The 21,823-nt window shown below is 40.8% G+C and overlaps 1 protein-coding gene across 1 annotated transcript in view; it reads right to left on the bottom strand.

The window, feature by feature from the left end:
- Positions 1–21,823, bottom strand: part of LOC137476814 (von Willebrand factor D and EGF domain-containing protein-like) — a 173,023-nt gene that overhangs the window by 87,905 nt on the left and 63,295 nt on the right. The window contains exons 7-11 of the mRNA XM_068195162.1: positions 20,729–20,946; positions 17,617–17,690; positions 11,207–11,477; positions 8,498–8,676; positions 3,987–4,930 (exon numbers count right to left, since the gene is read on the bottom strand). Of these exons, the coding sequence (XP_068051263.1) occupies positions 3,987–4,930; positions 8,498–8,676; positions 11,207–11,477; positions 17,617–17,690; positions 20,729–20,946 (1,686 nt within the window). The remainder of the gene's footprint in view (positions 1–3,986; positions 4,931–8,497; positions 8,677–11,206; positions 11,478–17,616; positions 17,691–20,728; positions 20,947–21,823) is intronic.

The following is a 21,823-nucleotide window of genomic DNA, read 5'->3' as shown; positions in this document are numbered from 1 at the left end:
TTTCCATTGGAAGACCCAGCCTGAGGAACTGAAATAGTTGACCTCATACTTTTGCTGATTATAAATATATTAATATAAATATATTTTTAAAATATTGCATGCTTTAATTCATATTATTTAATTACAGCACATGAGCAGGACCCAAAGCAGACTGCTGAATACAGAAAGGTCCATATAACCACTCTAAAAATAACAGGGTGTAATCGACGTAGCTGCTGTGGCAGATGGGTCTGGGGAACCTGTGTGGTTGTGGTTCACAGCTCTGAAAATGCACTTGGGTTCACGGTCCCTCTCAATAACACCACTGAAATGTATTAATATGAAAATGGCATCTCTGTAAGTGTGGTAGGTGAGTGTCCCTTTCTCACCTTCCCACCATCATTTTTTGTTTGCTTTGATTTCTTTGCTGGTTAACTTTTTTCTCCCCAGAACTTTCCACGTAGAAATTCAAACTTGAAGTGTCATTACTTCACTGAAACTAATTTGTCGTTATTATTCCTCATTACCTTATATCTTGTAATTGCTCTTTAGAGCTTCATACAATCTGCATATTACATTACTCTATGTGTGCTTTACTAGTCCTGATTTTTTTTAATAAGCAACATGGTCAATATATACAAATGGTAAGCACCAACCTGATTTGCTATCTGCTGTAATTGGATTCTGCCTTTAATTACAGGTGGTAATGACATTTTAAGCACCTTATACAGGTGTTGGAGGGGGTGGGGGTTATGAAATGTTAAGCAACATTAAGAAATTCGAAGCTTCTGGAGTGCTGCCAAGTTTCAGAGGTGCCTTTCAACTCCAAATAGCGATTTTCATGTGAGGCTAATTATAGCTCTGGCCACCTGGACTGCTCCTGTTGGAGTCAGGCAGAGCAGAGGAGTGAACTTGTCTGCAAGCCACACTCCACATCTTCTCTCTTTATTTCTGTTTTCATTTAAAATCACTTCAAATATATCGTGGCCTGTATTCTGATTCCTAAAAATACTGCAGGACCATTTTTTGTGTGTGTTTGCTGGCCAAAACCAGTGGCAGAATATATTGTTCTGTATTGGCAGCATAGCTGGGGTTGGGTGACCTTGGAAAATGTATTTGAATTTTGTTGATAGCCTCCTTGATCTTGGGGGAGTTTTAATTCACATCTATAATTCCAGCCTGAGAAAATTAGACAGAGATTTGTTTTGGAACTGATGGGAAAATATATAGCCAGCAAAAGGAGTTACCTTCTCCTTCATTAGTCATGCAGCTTCTCCCAGAAAATAACTTTTCCCTAGCAATAGCACTTAAAACTCAGCATTTCTGAGATCAACACTAATTCTCCTGATTCTTCTGTCCTGACTTTTTGAAAAGAAAGTGAAAGACACAACACTTTTATATGTCCTGCAGGAACCTAATTCAATTCTTAATTTCTCCTCCTTTCTTTCCCTTCCTACAGAACCTCTGCTCATTAGTCACAAAGCCCAGGGGCTTATCCTGCCTGTGCTGATTTCCTGGGCTCTGCCTGCCAGGCCAGGACTCCTGAGCTCCCAGGGATGGGACTCAAGCTGTTCTGGTTGGAGCACACAGCTTTATTTCTGAGACTGATCTTAATCTTCATCTCTAATAACCTATTCTGGTATAAAAGTCAGGCTTTAGTGACATCAGCAGGACCTTGGTTCTGAGCACCTCCAGTCCTCTGAAGTGACATTGCAGAGCTTGGTTGTTGCTGTGTGGTGCTGCTGGGCTTTTCCCTGAAAAGAGGTGTCCCATCACACGTGTACCTTGGGGTATGTCGGGGAACAGCCCTGGGCGGGGGTTTAGCCTGGACAAAAGGAGGCTCAGGGGGGACTTTATTGCTCTCTGCACTACCTGAAAGGAGATTATACTTGGTGGGGTTTGGTCTCTTCTCCCAAGTAAAAAGCAATAGGACAAGAGGATCTTGCTGCTGTCATCACCAAGAGGTGTTTAAATTGGATATTAAGGAAATGTGTTCACTGGAAAGCTGGTCAGGCATTGGAACAGGCAGCCCAAGGAAGTGGTGGAGCCACCATGCCTGTAAGTGTTCAAAAAAATACCTCAGATATGACATTGGGGACATGGTTTAGTGGTGAAGATGGCAGTGCTGGGTTAAGGGTTGGATTCTGTGATCTCCCAGATCCTTTCCAACCTGAATGATCCCATGCTGTCTGTGTAGAACATTTCTGCATGTGAAATGTGAAAACAAGCAAATATCCTTAAATAGATTCTGAATGAAATTCAGAACTCAAGAACAGCTAAAGGTGATGCTCCCATGGAGGCTTGTCTTGATTGACTCTACCAAATTATCTAGATGACCTTTTCTTAGTATTATAATGTCAGGGTGATTGGCATGCCAGAGCTAAGATTTTATTTCTCCTTGTAGGGGATACGACCTCTGGCTGTATGCATAGATCTGCTTTATATTTCATTCACAAGATCAGGTATTTATATATATATATATATATATATATATATATAAATATATATAAGAGCTTCTCTATTTTTGTATACATAAAAAAATATTCTAAATCACTAATAAATGGATTATCAAATAATCTTCAATAATGGACCTCCTTGCAGCTCATTCCATTGATTCACTCTAGACAGTGGCAGTACTTTTTCCTCTCCACAGTTAATGTTGAAATGAATTTATTGTGTGAAGTTTTCTCCTAACTTCTCTGCATTTATACTAAATACAAGGGAGAACATCCTGAAAACTAAGCAAGCCAGTTGTTACCTGGCTTTAATTTTTCTGGGTTTTTTTATTCTCAACTTTTCTCCAACTCAGGAAAAATCATTGTCTAGACAAGATGACCCAGCACACTGTCCAGCTGAGCATTGAAAATGAACAAGGAAAAGGCAGCAAGAGACAGAAAAAGCAGTCAGGGCAGAGGAAGGCAATGACTTTGGGGGTGTTTGCCACAGCTGATGTGTGTTTGTTTTCCAGTCCTCACCTCCCTGTGCAATCGCAGGCTGAGCTCTGTTCTCTGTCCTTGTTTATATTTGATGCCACAGCAAGAAGACAAGGTGCCATTAGCTTTTACTTGAAAGGTCACACTGAAGATATTTTCCTCTAATCTGAGAGATTTCAGCCATAGCAAAATAAAATTCTAAGATTTGGCTTAAGCAAGCCCCCTAACCCCTCTGTATCACAGAGAAATAAGTTAAACATTGAATTGTATATTGGACAATTGCTTCAAAATTGCTCAACTCACTTTTCAGTCCCTGGTGCCAGTTACTCTCTGTGTGAAAGAGAACTAATTCTTCCATATTTGGGAAGTTATTCTGCAAATTTTAGCCTGTCATTAACAAAAAAAAAAAAAAAAAGGATGTCAGGATATATTTTAACTGCTTTAAACCCATGCACTGAAGTCATGTTTAATGTGAAGAATATGGGTGATCCCATCCCTGATAATAAATGCATTGGGGTGTTAGATGTGCCACTGGGCTCCTGGGACTGACTGTAGATTTGGATGTCTCAGCTAAGCCATGGTGACTGACCCTAGACTGACCCTATTTGATGGCTTTGGCAGGGTTACTTGTTCATTTTGTCACTTTTAATTTTGTTTTGTTGCGAGTATAGTGTTTGAAATTAAGGTTCAAACTTTATTTTCTCTTGACCAGGTAAAAAAAGCAGAAAGACATATCTCTACACTGTTTACATGAATATTGACCACAAGGTGAGCAGGACGCTCCTCTTTTTTGTGAGAAGCCTGCTTGTCAGCATGCCAGTGATAGATCAGACGTAAAGAAAATCACTTCTGCAAAACCAATTTGCTAAGGGGCTTGTAAAATCCATTTTTAAAAAGTTACTGAGGCAAAAAAAGTGAAGGACCAGCCAACCAGATATTTTGATTGGCTCTTCAAGGTCAAAACCTGATTACTAATTCATCAAATACCTTACTGGTAGCGCTGCTTGAAGAGCAGACAACTCCGTGCAGATGTTCTACCTAATAATGCCAATACAGAAAGAATGCTTTACTCACTTTTGGCAATGCTGCAGTCGTAGGAGCTGTGGCCTCCAAGGCACTGGCAGCCCAGCTCCGTGCAGTGTCCGTGGCCGTTACAGAGTGCGGGACACTGGAGAGCAGTGAGGATCTCCTCCCGGGAAGCAGATGGCTGGTTTCCAACAGGGAACTCTCCCTTCCTGCTCTCCAGCACTCTCCTTTCACATTCATTCTCCAAAAGGGCTATCAGTGCCCTCGCCCAAGCCACATCATCTTTGAGCTGCAGGTCCAATAGGCAAATATCAATAGCTTCATCCAGGTATTTTGCCAGGAGGCCTTTACATGCCAAGCCAATGGTGGAATTTGCAAGAATTTGGTGGCAAATCTCCTGAGCTTTGGCGGCAGTCAGGCCATTGGGAGTGGGCCATGACAGTGGAAATTTCATCCGAATCCCTTCAAAGTAGTCCTCAGGGAAAAAATATGCAAAGTTCTCTGAGTGTCTCTGGGTGGGGCCATGCAATGGGTGAAAAGATGAATATTTAAAATACTTGTCTTGCCTCTTTGCTTTCCTTAGGTCTCCTGCTGGCTTGGTAGAGTCAATGGAACTGTTGCTATTCATGGAAACATTGTGTGGGAGGGGCTTTAGTGGGACCTCGGGGCTTCTTCGCTTTTGGACTGATTTAGAAAAATATCTTTGACCAAAAGTCTTGGTCGGTGGTTTAGCATCTTTTCTCAAAGTTGACTCTGCTTCTGCATGAGCGACAAACTCAGATGTAACATCCAGATATGGGATTGCAGAGCTGTGGTCCACGTGGTCATGATGGCAACCAGAGGGCTCAGGGGAAGGAGTCTGAAAGGCATTTTTTGTGTTTACCATGGGGACAGGCTTGGTGCTCCCCTTCTGGCATCTGCAGAAACTTTTCCTTTGCTTCCTCTCAGAGGGTGCTGGAGTCTTGTCAAAGAAACTCTTCCCTGGAGGAATTCTGATTTTGAAATAGGAAGGGATTAGAAGGAGAAAACTTCCAACAAATTAGTCTGTCATACAAGGAAACTTTCATTGAGGGTAGGGTAAGCATAAATTCCCAATCTACAAAAGTACTTGAGAAAACTCTTAAGTTTAACCTCTGTTTTATTTAGTCACTTTTGCACTGCCCTTCTTGAGCTGTCCTGTGTGTTTTCCAGCACTTCATGGAGACTTTTTATACCAGATGTTTAAGTGGTTTGCTGGAGCACTGTCTAACTGTTTGACTTCTCTTTGCAGGACTTTCTCTGAGGTGCAGGTTACCCTTTGTATTATACATGAAGTAAGGCCTTGGATTTGTCCCTGAGTGACACAGTTCACTCTTGGAGAATGTCAAACAAGTCGTATTTGTTTCAAATCCTATATTATGAAAATCATCTTTATCTGTGTGCCTGATCTGCTGTCTAACATGTATATTGCTAACTTTTTTATTTTAAATGTCTTCCCCGCACTTTTTTTTTTGCATGCTTCATTTCATTCTTTTCTTCTACTAGAGTTTTCTTTGACTCTTTCTTTCAACAGAAAGCAGTTCTCTATTGATCATAGGGCTAGGCTATCATATAAGCTGAGATGATTCTCTTCCCCCTTTTAAATTTAGCCCTTAATGATGGACGAACTTCTAGAGACTTCAGTTTGAATAAACAGCCATGAATGAAGTTTCTTCAGAAATCTCATATCTCTATCTCATATCTCATATCAAAGACCATTTTGATCTTATTTGTGCAGCACAAGAGGAATCCTAGAGCTTCATGGGAAAGGATATGTTTCTTGTCCCAACATTTGGCAGCATGTCATTACCGGACAAATTTGAAATAGCACCAAAAATTAAAATTATTTTGGCATTAATTTTGTCTTGCAGCCAGAACGTTGGGGTTTCAGGAAAGTGAAAGCATTTGCCAACATATTGGAGCCAAACACTAGATAATGTTGTTGGAAACTGTAATTGCCTTTATCCAATTTGTTAGAAATACATTTTAAATGGCATATTTGATATAACCATTTTGATCATTGGCACAATCATAACTTTTAAATAGAACATCTCAGTGACACTGTCAAAATGAACCTATTTATCCTTCTGAAACATGAGCACAAACATTTATGGAACTGTTTTGCCCAAAGTGTGGGCTCAGCAGGAGACAGTATGAGACAAAAGGGTGGTTTTCATGCTCATGGAAATGCACAAGCTGTTCTGAACTTCCCTGAAGTCTAGGAAAATCAAACATTTTTGATGACTGACACTTGTCCTTTGGATAAAACATTTCAGTGTCTGAATGAGTGTCCTTCACGTTCCATTCCTCTAGTTCTAATAGAGGGGTTATCTGCCCCTGAAGCTTCCCTGACTCAGCATCATGTAAATTTAAACCTAGACTAAGGCAGCAGAATAAGATCCTCCTTTGATATAATACTACATAAACTAGAGGCTATTGTAAATATTATTTATTTAATAAAAAATAAATCAACCACATAAACTGGTGCAGAATCAGGACAGAAACTTAATGCACCAGTGAAAATTTCACTAAAATGAAACTCTTTTGCCTTGATATTTTATTGAAAAAAAAATCCTCTGTTAATCCTACATGAAACCAATTACCTTCTTTTGGTCAGCCCCTGTCCATGGAACAGGGATGTATGGTGTGGAAAGAATGGAAACCCCATCCTTCCTCACAGCCAGGTACATACCAGCAGCTCCTCAGTGAGCTCAGATGTGCCCTCTGTCCCCTGCATGAGATGACCAAACTATCATTCATTTGAGCCACCCACTATTATCCAGGAAGAACTAAAAAAAAAGTTTTTTTCATCTAATTGAGTTGGATGTTATTATAGAGAAAGTGTCCAGAATTTAACAGCATTTCTACTGGTTTCTTGGTATATTTTTAAATGTTTGAAGATTTTATTTTGCCTACTTAAATCACATGTTTGAAAATTCATCTCTTCTCTGGTTGCTATTTAGTGGCTGGGAATCTCTGATGTTTTATTGTTTAAAAGTTGTGTTGGAAAGCTGGTGTGTAAAACTGATCTGTGCATGCAGGGCCCTGCAGCTGCTTGAGAGAGGTGGGAGCCAGGGAAAGCTCTGAACTGCCAGATGGTGGGCACTCAGACTAGCTTCAGGTACTGGAGAAAACCTAGCAAGCTTTCAGGGTTATTTAAAATGAAATTGAAAACAACAGCAGTAAAGTCACCCTCTAGCTTTTTGGGGTTTTTTTTGGTTTTTTTGGGCTGTTTCGCTGTGAGTGGATCAGAGAATGATCCAGTCTCCTCTGGAGGTGACCTTAGTTTCTTCATTGGCTTGGTTTTTTAACTAGGTTCCGAGGGGTCCTTGAGAATCCATCCTGGGGAGTAGTGCAAGATGAAACTCACCACCCCTCTTGCCCTTCTCACTTAGCAGGAGATGCTGCCTTATCTGAAGAATTTCCATCACACAGCCCTAGAAAACTCCTCAGTGTTTCATAACTAAATTCCTTTGCACTGAATTTTGGCTTCAGCTTTTTCAACAAAATTGCTTTGAGCAAGTTCTCCTAAGGACCTTTTAGCCCTTTTTTTGGGTAGTGAGTTATTGGTTGGTTCTTGCACCAAGCTATTTCTCCATTTGCCTTCCCAGAAGCAATCTCTGACTGATAACCCCTTTATTAGGATGTTGATGATGGCTGTTGAATTTAAAATAGTAGAATTGATAATGACAGGCCAAAATAGACATTAAATAGCCATTACTTAGGCCCACTGACTAGAACTAGAATATGGCAGAGGTGCTTGTTTATTTTCTGAAGTGTAAGAAGTCTAAAAATTCATTGTTCCTATAGGATTGTGCTGGGCTCCCGTGTACAGATGAAGTGCAATGTTATAGTATTTTGCCTTCTTTTTCCTTACTTCACAAACCAGGCTACACAAGCAAACCCATTTTGGTTTTAGTAACACCTATGTTTGAAGCTCAGCAACAGAAATTAAAATGTGGGATAGGGATAGAGACAGAAGTAGGGATAGGGACAGGGACTGAGACAGGGAGATGTCAGAGTCAGACTCCTGGCTCTGTTTCCAGACCATCTGTCCCAGAAAGTACAAGTTTTCAGAGCTCACTGTCATCATTAGTAGAGTTGATATTAGGTTTTAGCATGGTACATATATTACCAGCCTTTGTCAAAATGTAGCATTTAATCTATACTCACATATTGTAATTAGCGTTCAGGAATAAAAGAACAAGAGAAATACGAAACCTTTAATTAATCCCTATCGTCAGCTACCTACATTTTCAAGTGTAGGTGAGAACTGCATTTTTTTAATAGCTGAGAGAGATCTTAACACAGCTGTTAACATGGCATCACTTGTGGATATAAAACTTCTCTCTTGGTAACCGCTGATGTGTTTTGTGATGACTGAAAATTAAGCCCTTGTGCTGCTGGGATGGAGACGGGTCTTCAGGCTTCTCCCTTAGCTTAAGGAGATCTCTCTGTCAGGCCATTAGGGGAGTCTGTATTGAAATAAACCCATCAAGGCCATGTGGAACACTGCTAGGAGCATCTCTGTGGCTTTGTACCTCCACTCCTCTATGAAGTCTTCCTCGGGCACGTTGTTGAGATCGTTGTGAGCCATCCCATCAAAGAGGCCACACAAGCCCCGGGTGCTGTTGAAGTCCCTGCCTGGTGTCCTCACTGTCACACCCATTCCCCACTCGCTCAGGTCCGCTCGAACAAATGCTCCCGAAGGGAACAGGATCTGAAGAGGCAGGGGAAAAAAAAAAAAAAAAAAGCCCCAGTGAATTGAAGCTCTTACCAAGCTTTTTATGCAATAAAAAAGGTCTCTTTCCATAAGCGAAAATTTCAAAGCAGGACGTTAGCGACGGCAGAGGTAATTTAAGATCACTTAGAAACACTATAAATATTTATTTGTGCTATTATTTAGCTTGCTTTCAGATTCCATGGCATTAATATCTGATAGCATTACATAAATATATAACTGCATGAGTACTTTCTTCTTAAATTAATATTTGCATACATTGAAGTTTTCTCAGTGGTAAGTTACCAGCTAATTTTTGAAGTGACTTCCATGACAATAAGGCCACCCTTGTGTCTTTTATATTAATAATTTTATAATAATAACTTTTTTTAGAAAAACTGTCAGGATTCAAAAATATCTTTCTTCCTTCTGAACAATTGTTTCATTTTCCAAGGCTGGATTATCCAGAAAATGATTGTGTTTTAAAGTGGATAAAGCAATTTTTTCATTAAAGGACTAGTGGTAGTCTTACACTGACCTTTAAAAGGAAAAAAAAACAACCTGGCAGGGTTCAAAACAAGAAGTAACTGTGTGGATAATGGATTTTTCAGATTGGTTTACTAACCAAATAATAAAAGGAAGAAAAAAGCAAAAAGAAAATATCTGTTCAACTGTTTTTTTTATTTGCTGTATTTTTACAGGTTAAAAAACTATTTGAAAATTATCTGGGCCTGGAGAAGGAGTAGAAACATACTACCCTGATAAGTAGCATTAGTACTTTCTTTTTATCCAAAATTAAACATTTTCAGTTAATCTTAAAAAATACATTAGAGTTGCAAACATCTCATTATAATAATTTCAAAAGAACTATTTTCCTTTTTTAAGTGGCCCCAGCCTAAATATAATTTATTCATCCAAATAATGTCCTTTGTTATCCTTTACTTTGGGTGGGGATTTCCTGGTCCCTTTGAAGTTCCTCCCCATCAAATCTACTCATATCTGTGAAGGTGTAACAAGCTCATATTTTTATTCTTGTGCTTGAATCCAGAGTTTACTCAGAGTTTGGCTTCACTAAATTTTAATTCTGCCCATTTTAGCTCCCCATTACTTCAGGCTTTTTCTAGAGGACTGCGTGCAAAACCCTTGCAATCAGAACTGCATGAGCTGCTCAGTCTTCTGCGCTGTCCAGATTAGTATTTCCAGGTGTAGATTTATTTTGGGAGTTGGGAGGGCTCTAACCCTTTCCCTTCCTGCTGCTTGGGGCAACGCATCCCAGCTGGATTTAATGCTGCTAATTGAGGCTTCAAAGAAGGTTTTTTTGAGACCTCAGTTTGCAGAGTTATTTAGTGACTGCCTGCTGGAAGCTGCTGCTTTGCATGACCCAACCCCATTCCAATCCTCCTTGAACGTTGTGGAAGCCAGTTCCTGAGCAGCATGAGGATAATGATGGACAAGTGCTGGGAGAATTGGGATGCACCCTGCTCGGTGGTGTGCTCAGGGATCTTGTTCACTGCTGCACAGTTCCTGTAGATTCCCACTCACGTCACAGCAGGATTCATATTGTGTCCCCAGTCTGCCCTCATTTGTTTCCCCGAGTTTTACCTCAGGTGTAAATGAGGATAGGGATTCCTTGCTAAGATTATCCTAGTAATAAAACAGTAATTATATTGCATTCAGTTGCAAAATGAAATGACAGCTTGATTCCTGGTTTTTCTCTATTCTATAATTAACAGACTTTCAATTACTACCTTCCTGAGGTCTATTCCAAGTGAGAGCACAAGGAGAGCCAAGCACAGGCACTTCCTGCATCACTCTGGCTCTGCTGTGGACTGATCTTCATCCAAAATATTTCATGGCAATAAATCTTGATGATACAAATCTAGGATAAAATTATCTTCTTGGTCATAATCTGTGGCTCTTTTCCTTACCAAAACCCCTGGTGCAGCCTGCTCTTATTTTTCTAGTGATTTCAGTATATTAGTGTGGATAAGCAATACTTATGAAAAGTAAGTTGTGGCCATATATTTGTTTAGGAAAATGCTTTATGTTACAGCAAATGTTGCACATTTACAGCCCATTTTCATAGCTTTTGGGGGCTCTCTGGATCTGACTAATAGTGTCTTACTGCTCCACTCAAAAACTCCATTACTCTGCTACCTGTGATCTTTCCTTGCATATTTATATCTTGAGCTCTGCAAAGAAATTTGCTTTATGTGATGTGGTTGGGTAGTGCCTGGCATAAGCAAACACGGAGTGGGCTGCCGTGCTGCAGAGAGTAAGCAGCGCTATCAGAGCTCCGCCGTGTTGCCAAGAAATTTCCAGAGGTATTTCTTCTGTTTTGTTTTACAGTTTGCTAAACCAACACTTTAACCAGCTACTTCCCTGCCTCTCTTTTTGCAGTACATTTGGCTGGAGGCGCTCTGATGGCTTCAGATATTTTCGTAGCAACTTCATTGATAATTCAGAAATGTTAAACGTGTGTTCTCAAAGCACAACCACCACAAGGGCGCTCAACCATCCACGCACGTACTGTTATTTTCCTGCCTCCGTAAGACTTCAGGATTTTGACTTGTGGTGATGCCTCGGTGCTTTTGATGGTCAGCTGGGTCCTGCTGTCCTGAAAGTGGCCATTGCATGTGTCCAGCACCACGGTGTCACCCTCTTCTCGTGCAGCTACCCCGCAGTTGCAGGCGGTGGCAGAGCGGTGGCCGCCACAATCCCACTGGCGGATGTGCACCTCGAACGCCCGCGACTCGCTGCGGCACAGCAGGAACGTCCCGATTTTATGGCTGTCGTAGCGCCTGAACAGCCACAAAAGAACAAAGACAGGGTTAGACACCCTCAGCATGTACCTGTGTGTCGCCGCAGGCCCCCAGCTGGGTAATAATTAGCATTGACTCCATGATTGCAGAAGCATGATCAATTGCTCTATTAAATCATCCTATACTATATTATACTATACTTATTAAGAAACTCAGTAACCTTTACAGCCCGTCCGATACAGCTTTGACCTAATTGGTCAATTAATTTAAACGCCATCCAGTGTCTAATTAAGAAATCACTTTTTGGTAAACAAATCTCCATGACACATTCTACATGTGCACAACAGCAGGTGCAACAAGCAGAGAAAAGAATTGTTTCTCATTCTTTCTCTGATTTTCTCACAGCCTTCGCGGGAAAATGCCTGGGAAAGTCTGTGCCAGCTCCTGTTCTCTGTGGCCAGAGAGCTGCTGCCACACCTGTGTCAGGTGTTTGTTGGCACTCATACTCCAAAATTAGAGCAGAGTGCTGGCTGGCCTTGGGAGGAGGGAACCATGCACATGTGGGGAAGAGTTTCTCTGGCTCTGTATCCAAGGGAACGCCGTGGCAGTTGTTAGCTGGAAGTGCCTAAGAATTCCTGTGAAAAGCAGGAGTTGTGTCCCAGCTGCTGCCATGGCAATGGGCATAGATAAAAAGGGTAAACATTTGATATAAAACAAATGGGAAGAAGTTTCCTGCCTCCAGGTCTTAATAAATATATTTTGGTTCTAACTGGTTGCTTTTAGAGCACAATGTTCTTCAAAGGGAAATCAGTGCTCAAATAACCTCTTCTGTGACTAATCACCAAATTTTACAAGTCTGGCTGTGGTTAGGTAAAGGCTTCCAGTGAAAATCTGGGATTCTACTGAAAGCCAGCTCAAATGAAGTTTGTTCCCCCCCCTCATAACTTGCCCCTAAGCACAACTTTCACACTCAGTGGATCAGCAATCAGCACAAGCCAGCATGGAGAACAATTTAGGACTTTCATTCTTTCCTGTAAGGAACGTCCCTGCCCCATCTGGGTGAGGCAAGAGCAGGATAAATTTAATAACTTTGCAAGTCTTTGGCCTCTGCATGAACCATCTGGAACCTCGGGGGTTTCCACAACAGAGGCCTGTGAGAGGACCCTCTTCTGCATGTTCTTTGTGCTCTCACTCCATAAACTTGTCTCATTCTCACTCTCTTTTATTCTGTTATATAAAAGGATATAGTAGCTATATACTTAATATTTGTTGTTGATATTTTCTCCCTGTAAGCCAACAGCTTCCATCTTTAAGAACAATGGATTATTCTGCTTTCTTTTAAGGCACTATGATTAAGTTTAAACTAAATTTCAATGAAATTAACTAATATGGAATCTAAACTATAAGCTTATAATAATAAGCTTTATTATTTTCTACAATAAAAAACATTAAAAGGAATGTATAAAATGTTTCTACTAAGTAACAAGATTATTTTTTAAACAGTGCCATAAAAACATCCACATTGTTTCAGGCCATTAATGTTTCTTATGCAGAGGAATAAATGGCTTGCAAACTGTGACTTTTTCACATATATATTTCTGTGTTTTGCTCCTCTTCAGAAAAAGAAAAAACTATACATAACTTTGTAGCTGAAAACACAGTAAAAAATTTAAACTCCAGCTCCTTTTCTCTGATAGAAAACACATCTGACTTTATCTTTCATCTTGAAAAACTTAGGTTGGCCATAAAGTGATAAGATATTGAATGGTTCTGTCTCATCCTATTTTCTAATCAGATACATAAATCCTGTATTACACTGCATAGATGCTGCTGCTAAGATTGATCAGAACTAATGACAACATAAAAAATAGATAATCTCTTTAAACCTCTAGTACTCGCTCCATTTGGATATCTTTGTGGGGGAGGAAGAGGATATTTTATGAGAGCAGCTTCCACAGTTTCCTTCTTCAGAATCAGTTTAGAAGGAGAGGTGTTTAAGGAGGCTGATGGGAAATCAGGCATCAGATTGGCTGTACCCAGACTAATCATGTCTGTCTGGTAAAGAAGGTTCTTTTTGCATATGCATATAAATGTCATTGCAGTCAGGGGAGCTATTTATTGCTTAATAATCACTGACAGTGGATCCAATCCAACCCTCCTGGAAGTCACTCTTGAGTCCTTCAATTAAGTCATGGCATAGATTGCATAGCACATAACGAACCTGCACCGTGCCTAAATTAGAGCTTTCAGGCACCTTCAAATCAGTTGAATGGATAATTGGATGTAGTCAGGTAAACTTTTGTGATGTTTATATAACTGTAATTGTGATAATGATTCTTTGGACAGCCTTGGAGCTGCCTGTGGTACTAAATGCCTGAAGGAGGCTTAGAGCAGCTCTTGCATGAGGGAATTCTGCGTGTTCCTTGTGAACCAGGCACCACTGTTTGTGTCTAAATCTCCCTCCACAGTGCACGTCCCCATCCTGCTTCCCTGATAGTCTGCAGCAATGGGCAGACTGGATGGAAAGGGCTTCCTTCCCTCCCCAGTCTGTGTGCTTAGATAGTTTTCCAAGGGGGGAAGCAAGTTCTTGTCCTGGCACAAAGTCATGGCTCGAGTTATGCTCTTTATCCAGTAATTATAAAACACTCCCGAGTGTTTGGATATGGCAGTGAGCTTCTATAGGAATAATTTCTGTTGGTAAATCCTAATAGAGGGGCAGAAGGGGGTATAGACATATGTAAGCAACTACTTCCTAGTAGTAACTCATATCCTGCACTTCCTCTCCACCAAGCTGCACTTTACCTTTATATTTATTCAGTGGTTTTTGTGGTCTTTCCTGAAGGTTTTCCACCACAGCTTTGCCACCAAATGATTTGATTTGTTGGCATGACACTCCAGGCTCCTTCTTTCTTTGCTACTAGGAATTATTCCGTGGTAGGCTTGACCCTATGAAGAGCTGGGTGATGCTGAAGGACGTTCTCTGCTTTCAGAGTGTTCATCCCATCACGTTGTTCTCAGAGCAGATGTTGGGTTCTATTCAGCAGGCACTGGATGCCTGGGGACAACTAGACTGCTGAAGACTATCAAAACCCCAGATCCTGGTAGGGCTACTCATGCCCAAGACTTAGCTATGGGCTCCTATGATGAAAGTCATTAAAGCCAACAGACAAATGGTGCCATTTCCTTGGTGATAATATTGCTGGGATAATATAGATTAGTGTAAATTTTTGAGAAGTCTGAAAAATCTTTTTTTTTTTTTTTTGTTAGGTAGAATGCAAAATAACATAAATGATGTATATAGTTCCCCAATCAAAAAAAAAAATATCCCTTTTTACTTTGCCCTAAAAGGATTTTCTGCATATTTAGTTTTAAGCTAGTACTTCATATTTAAGAATCTGCAATTTATGGCATGAAAAGCTTTTATATTTATAATGTGCCATAACCAGTAATGAGGGCCATAGTTTTGCTTTACCAGGCTTTCACATTTGTTTAATTTAGAAGGTACTTTGCTATAAAAGGAAGTGCTCTCTCTGGATTTTAGCTGGTATAATTAACATTATTTCACATCTACGCTCCAATATACACAAATTGATTGTGCTTATGCTGTAAAATATGACACATTCTTCTTTGATTTTCAGTGACTGCCTTTGGTGAAAAGAATGAAAAGATTGCAAGATAAATATTCCTACAGACATATATTAGCAGGAGGCACAGGAAAGGGAAGTGTTATTAAGGAGTGGGAGTTGGGTATTTCAGCTGTCTAATGAATAGCTAACTACCTCAGATGTAATGTGAGCTCACTATGTCAGATTAAAACCGTTGGAAACATCACAATGGAAGTTAAAATTACATTGGAAGTGGCCGTTTCAGTAAGAAAATTGTACTGCCAATAAGAAAAACACTTCCAGCCTTTTGTTTTTTGTACCATTTTTCAATTTACCAAATTTATTCAAATAAATATTTTTATTGAAGTTAAATTTTAAATTCTTAATGATTTTACTTTAAATTTTGAAACCACAAAAAGGTTCTCATTTCAAACACATTTTTCAACCAGACTCCCATGAAAAAAGGGGAATGCTTCCCTTCCAGACCTCTGTGTCAGCCTTCAGATTATAGTTTTATACCAGGATAGAAGCAGGAATTGCTTTCCTCACTCCTTAAAGACAGAGCTTTAAAATCATTTGCTAACGTGGTAACAATTTTTTGGATAGGCGGTCATAGTAGTTGCTTAACTGATGTGCAATAAGGTAGCCTAATCATTATAATAATTGAAAGGGAACTTATTTACAATAATAAATGGGAATATAAGTAGGAGTAATGGGACTGTGAAATGATGGGTAAGAAACTTGGCTGAATATCAAGAACTGATACATTTTAGGGAAATAACCTAGTTATTGAGATGGACGAAGCACCATCAACGTGGCTCATTTAAAGCTGCACTGGATAGAGCACAAGGAAAAATGTGCAGCTTTTGAGGGGCCAAGCTGATCCTGGGTTTTTCCTCTATGTGGCTCTGAGGCAGGATGACACAGACAGATGGGCTTTTCCAAACTCCCTGGGTCAGAATAGAACATAAATTGCTTAGAAGCATTTCTGTGTGATATCAGCAATAGGATTAAAAAATGAGTTATTCAAATAAAATTGCTTTATTTGGTTTTAGACATTTTTTTTTTCCATGGAAGCAATATAAAAATGTGCTACATGGCTGGAAGGGTGTCCCCATTCCAAGAGGTATTTTTCAGCTATTTATAACTCCCCAAACGCAAGAATCTGACAGATCACTGCCTGTTCCCAGCCCTAAAGCAAAAGGGAGTATTTTAGAATATAAATGTATAGAGAGGTTTGAAATAATACTCTGATCTAGTTTAATATCCCAGAGTTGAAATAATTGCAGCTACATGAGGTATGGGAATATCTTTGAACCTCTTGCAGCTCTAATGAAGCTTCCAAAGCAAGAAAAGCACCCAAACTTGTATGAAACAAGTTCCTGGCCACATTTAAATGCTGTTCAGCAAAGCAGAAGTGGGACTGGGAAACCATGGATAAGCAGAGTTAATCTCCTCTCAGACTGCCCAATTTATGTGAAATCTTTGTTAGAAGCAGAAGTGTAACCTTTAATGGAGTCACTGCCTTTCTTACTCACAGTTCAGCAACAGATTTCTCCAGCTTTGACATCATTTCAGATGCCACCTCCAGAGCATGTTGGACTGAAATTGGGATATCAGGGTAGCAGAAATTCACACCTGCCAAGCCCTTGTGGATGCTGTGCACCCAAAGTCATTGTCTATGCCATCAGGAGGTTAATGGTGGAGTGACAAAATTGGAATGTCATCTGAAATATTTGCAACATTGGATCAAATGTGCCAGGTGCAAATTTAAAAAAAAATCAGTGATGCCAATTAGGTGGTATAAACAGATTTGTGAATGATTAGGGGAGTTAAATGTGGAAAAGTTCTATAAAGTACAGGCTGTCAAACACAAAGGCACCACTTTGGCTCAGTAAGTCTTTAAGCAGCTTATTTCTGGGCAAATCAGGAGGACATTTGGACACTACAGGGGGATGTACAACTTTATTTTTGCATTCTTCTCCTGATATTTGACACTTATAATTTCTGCACTTTTTTTTTATCTGAGACATTAGAGCAATCTTTTTGGGGTTTTTTGGTTGTGTTTATGATTGTCAACTCCAGCTGGACATAAATCAGCTCTGGAAACAGAAGAAATCAAGAGCATCCTTCTGATGAGTGACATTGCAGCAGATGTTGCTAAACTCCTGGGAAGGCTGTCCCTGTGTGCTGTGCTGCCCTGGTGACATAACATGTCACTTGGGTGGCACTGGGGTGTCACTAACACAACGACTTGTGGTGTAGACACCCTCACAAAGCCACTAGTGATGGTTCTATTTGAAGAATATTTTGGAACCTGACCTTTGTCTTGTAAAAATTATTCAGACTCAAACCCATTGCTTCTCAAAGATTAATCCATTTCTAGTCCTCTTGTTAAAAGGAGTAGATAGCTGGAAGGAAACCCCTTGTGCTGTTGAAGGAGTACATTCCTCATTGTAAGCAAACCTGTTCAATGTTTTTTTGATATTCTAATGTAAACCCAAATGCATGCCACATCCAGAAACTGATAACTGCAGTAATTGAGCCAAATTATTTCAAAGTAAAATACTCACCATCCATCAAAAGTGATAATGTGTGGATCAGTGAAAGAGTAGCAGTTCCCTGTTGGGAGGTCTCGAACTGTGACCTAGTTAAAATGAAATGTGTAATGAATACAGTCTACACAGCAGTTTTCCTTCATTACTGTTCCTCACAAAACATTAGGGGCAGATTCATGGGTTAAGTACAAACTACAATCTGACTTCTGAAACATGACTGCAGATGGGGACACAAAATAGGCTTCGCTTTCAAACAACAGAGTTTAATCATAGCCAATGAGGGAGTTCAAAGTGTTCTTGTTCATCTGATGTAATGTCTTCCTTTATTTGGTAAAAGCTGAAGTTCTTTTATTAAAACTTTTTGCTAAGGAGCAGATCATTCACTGAAATTACCAGAGAATAGAATGCTCATTAAATTGTACTAATTTTAATGCCTGAAGTATGGTAAAAAGGTATGCTGTAATTAAGTAACATGTTTTAGTAGTAGCTGCCTGTCCCCTAATTTGACCTCAGATTTCCCATTACAGCATCTGAATGGCTGATTTATCTATTTGATGTGGATATTGATCAGATATTGATGAGGAGGCTCCAAACCACACTGCTTTAAGTATGTGGGTGAAACAGGAAAGGATCTATTACAGCTACAGAGATCTTCATCTGCATCAGCCCTTGACTGCTTGGGCACCAGCTGGGTCACAGAGGAGCTGTGAGAGCCCTGGTACCCTGCAGGGAGCAGATGTGCCTGCAGAAGCCAGAGGCAGGGCTCTGCAGCTCTAACACCTGAATCTCAGGCAGTGCTCTGAGATTCATTTGCCAGCTCTGCTCAAAAGGGTGTTTTTTGAATGGCTCAGTGCTCTGCTGACCAGTTCCCAAAAATGCAGGACTGGGTTGTGCAGTGATTTGTGATATGAAGAGCTCCCAGTCATACTGGTGGGAGTGATGGAGTGTTATGGTTTTCCATTATCCCTCCTGACAGACTGATTTCTTGGCCAGGGCTGTTAATTCTTTGCTCCCTCCTTGCCCAATAAGAGTCCAGAGGGGCACTTCAGTTAGTTCTACCAGGATCCATGGAGCAGAGAAGAAGGATGGCTGCTATATCCCTGTGCAGTCTTTCAGTGACAAGGCAGAACTTGGCTTTTGGGAACAGGAGTGAAATGAAATAAATGAATTAGAGGGTGAAGATAGACTTCAGTTCCTGACAGAATTCCTCACCTGCAGCAATACATCATCTGTATTTCAAAATGCCCCTTAACCATGACACAGAAACACTTAGATGCCCACCTGTGTCTGGCACACCAAACTTTTACAATGATGGTCTTGAGGACTGAAAAAAGGAACCCCTCTTTGAACAACTTTTTGATCTGCTGTCAGCTGTATCATTTGGATTTACTGTGTGTTATGAAGGGTCTCAGAATTTTCCCATTTTCTCCACAGCCTCACACTTCCTAAGTAAAAATTTAGCACAGACAAATCCATGTGGCCCTTTCTGCTCTGCTCCTTCTTGCATGATGTCATCAGAAGACACAACTCCTGGTTGGAGGCAGGAGTAGGAAATGGGAAAATCCCATTTACAGGTATCTAGGTGTGTCAGTATGTTCTGCCCACCATTTCTGTTCAATTTTCAGATAAATCAAAAATATCTGAACAAATCAGAACGATTAAAGATTATGTGGATGTTGATACATGGAGTTTTTCTTGCTATGTTGCAAGAACTATGTTACATTAAGGCCTCTAAGTAACTACAAAGCAGCAACAGGAAAATGGGGGGGGAGGGAAGTATTGTCCATTATGTTTCCATAGATCAAGTTTTAACAGAGATAAATGGAATTTATTATTAAAATTGATTTATTCAATTTCACACTTGATACATCTTCATATTTTAATGAAAGCATTTGTAATTTCAAGAAAAAATATGCATGTGTGAGTGCACGATACTGAATTAGCTGTAATTTCTGGTTTAAGAATCTTAAAAATAAGCCAGTTCTGGAGATGGAATGTTCTACACCCATGCTAGGCATTTTACATTTGAAGACAAATATTCTTTTGGTCCAGTTTAATCTTATTCTCTCGTACAAAATCCACAAAAATTAGGGCAGGGAATTTCTGGATTTCACTGGGGGGTTGTTTTCAGTTACTTAAGATATGCCAGCTTGGATGTGTCCCTGCTCTGAGAAATTTAGCCCAGTCAAATCTGTGCTCTGGTTAATTTTTTGGGCTGGTGGGATTACAGCTCTCAAACCTCCCTGCTGAGGTCCTGAAATAACTTCATGAAGAAAGGGCTGGTCCTTGCTCACCACATTTCTTTAGCCAGGCTTTCTACAGGGAAAGTGTGGATTGCCTTCCTGATTGCTTTTTTTTTTTTCTTTTTTTGACATTTTGTAGTGGTATAAATGAAGAGATGGAGCAGCCACATATGTCATTGAAAGTGTCCTGGCAATTCATAGCATAGTCACAAATTGAACATGGCACTGCTGAATCCCCTTCTCCTCTCTCCTTTCTGAGGCTCTGCCTTTCCTCTGCTTTTTCAGAAAATGTTCTCCGAACCCTTGGTTTCCCCCTCCCTCCTTCTCAAAAAGGTGTTTGTTCCCTAACCCCTGTTCTCTCTCTCCCCTTTTCCAGCGGACAGAAGCACTCCTGGTGCTTCTGTGTTCCAGCTCTTGGTCTTACTGATGGGCTGACTAATAATCAAACCTAAATCTGTCAAATCACCGGGAATTCCATGTTAATTTTCCTGGTGTGTAAAGTGACTGTTTTGCTTTACTCTGCTGACAGAGGGCTGGGTTAGATCAGATATTAGGAAAAAAATTCTTTATTGTGAGGATGGGCAGGCCCTGGCACAGGGTGCGCAGAGAAGCTGTGACTGCCCCTTCCCTGGAAGTGCCCAAGGCCAGGTTGGATGGGGCTTAGAGCAACCTGGGACAGTGGAAGGTGTCCCTGCCCATGGCAGGGTGTGGAACTGGATTATCTTTAAGGTCCCTTCCAACCCAAACCATTATAACAATCATCCTAAAATTTTATTTTCTTTGGAAAAGAAAGGAAAAAAATGTAAAAAAAAAAAAGGAAGAAAATAAAACCAAAGACTCTCATTTAGATTTGCCACATTTTCCAACTGATTTCAGGACCTAACCTTCACATCCCTGGGTGTGTAAGCCCTCCAGAGCAAATCCCTTGGTGCGTCTGGCCGAGCGCTGATGCGGCTGACGCGGTTCCCGTCCCACACGAAGTCTGTCACGGCTGTCACTGTCACCGTGGCTGCCGCACAGCTGCTCCCCGAGCAGGGCTCCGGCAGCAGATTCACCTGGCAGGCCGAGAGGGCGATGTCTGGGGGCCCTGGGACCTGGCTGCCTGGAATGAACACCAGCACAGAGTCAGACAAGAGTCATCCAAAGTGCCGCCCGTACCCCGTGTTCTGTTCAACACAAACGCTTCGCGTTCGAGGACACACATGCCTTGGGTCTTAGGTTGAAAGATTTAGCTGGGATGTGTATTCTATTTGTCATCTGTCAGAGGTGGGGCAGTTCTCTGATGTTCATTGGGCAGTTTTCTTTATGTCTTCCACAGCCAAGCCTCCCTCCAGGAGATCTCTTCTGTTCATGGCAAGTGAGTGTCCCTGCATGAGGTGATAAAGTTCCATCATCCCATGGGGAGATGCTCCGCCCAGGGGGAGGAGCCAAGCATTCCTACCGGGATACAATCTGACCTTGGGAACACCACAGCAGCCTTTGCCCACTGCATTCCCAGAGGAAGCCCAGGCCCATCTCCAGCAGCCCTGGAGCTTCAGAGGAAAACTCCAGCCTTGTCCAGGATCCCTGCTCCAGCAGAAGCACAGCTGGCACTGCAGGAGGGCTGAGCCACCATGGGATGGGACTGCTGCCACCACCCTGACCCACAGCAGGTCTGGTTGTATTCTGACTCTGGAAGTGGTTTGCCTTTTTTTTTTTTTTTTTTTTTTTTTTTTAATTCTCCTAGTAAAAACTGTTTTTCCTATTCCCATACCTTTGCCTGAGAGCCCCCTTAATTTCAAAATTATAATAATTTGGAGGGAGGGGATTTACATTTTCCATTTCAAGGAAGGCTCCTACCTTCCTTAGCAGACACCTGTCTTTTCAAACCAAAGCACATGGGCTTTGCATGAAGACAGTTGTGACTGTCTGAACCTGGCATCCCTCTCTACTCTTCACTCTGCTCCTTTTTTATCCCCCAAATTTACTAAAGACTCGGT

The sequence above is a fragment of the Anomalospiza imberbis genome, chromosome 7, assembly GCF_031753505.1.
Source record: "Anomalospiza imberbis isolate Cuckoo-Finch-1a 21T00152 chromosome 7, ASM3175350v1, whole genome shotgun sequence".
In the NCBI taxonomy this organism is placed as follows: Eukaryota; Metazoa; Chordata; class Aves; order Passeriformes; family Viduidae; genus Anomalospiza; species Anomalospiza imberbis.
The sequence above is the reverse complement of the archived record's forward strand: the minus strand, read 5'-3'. Positions and strand labels throughout refer to the sequence as shown.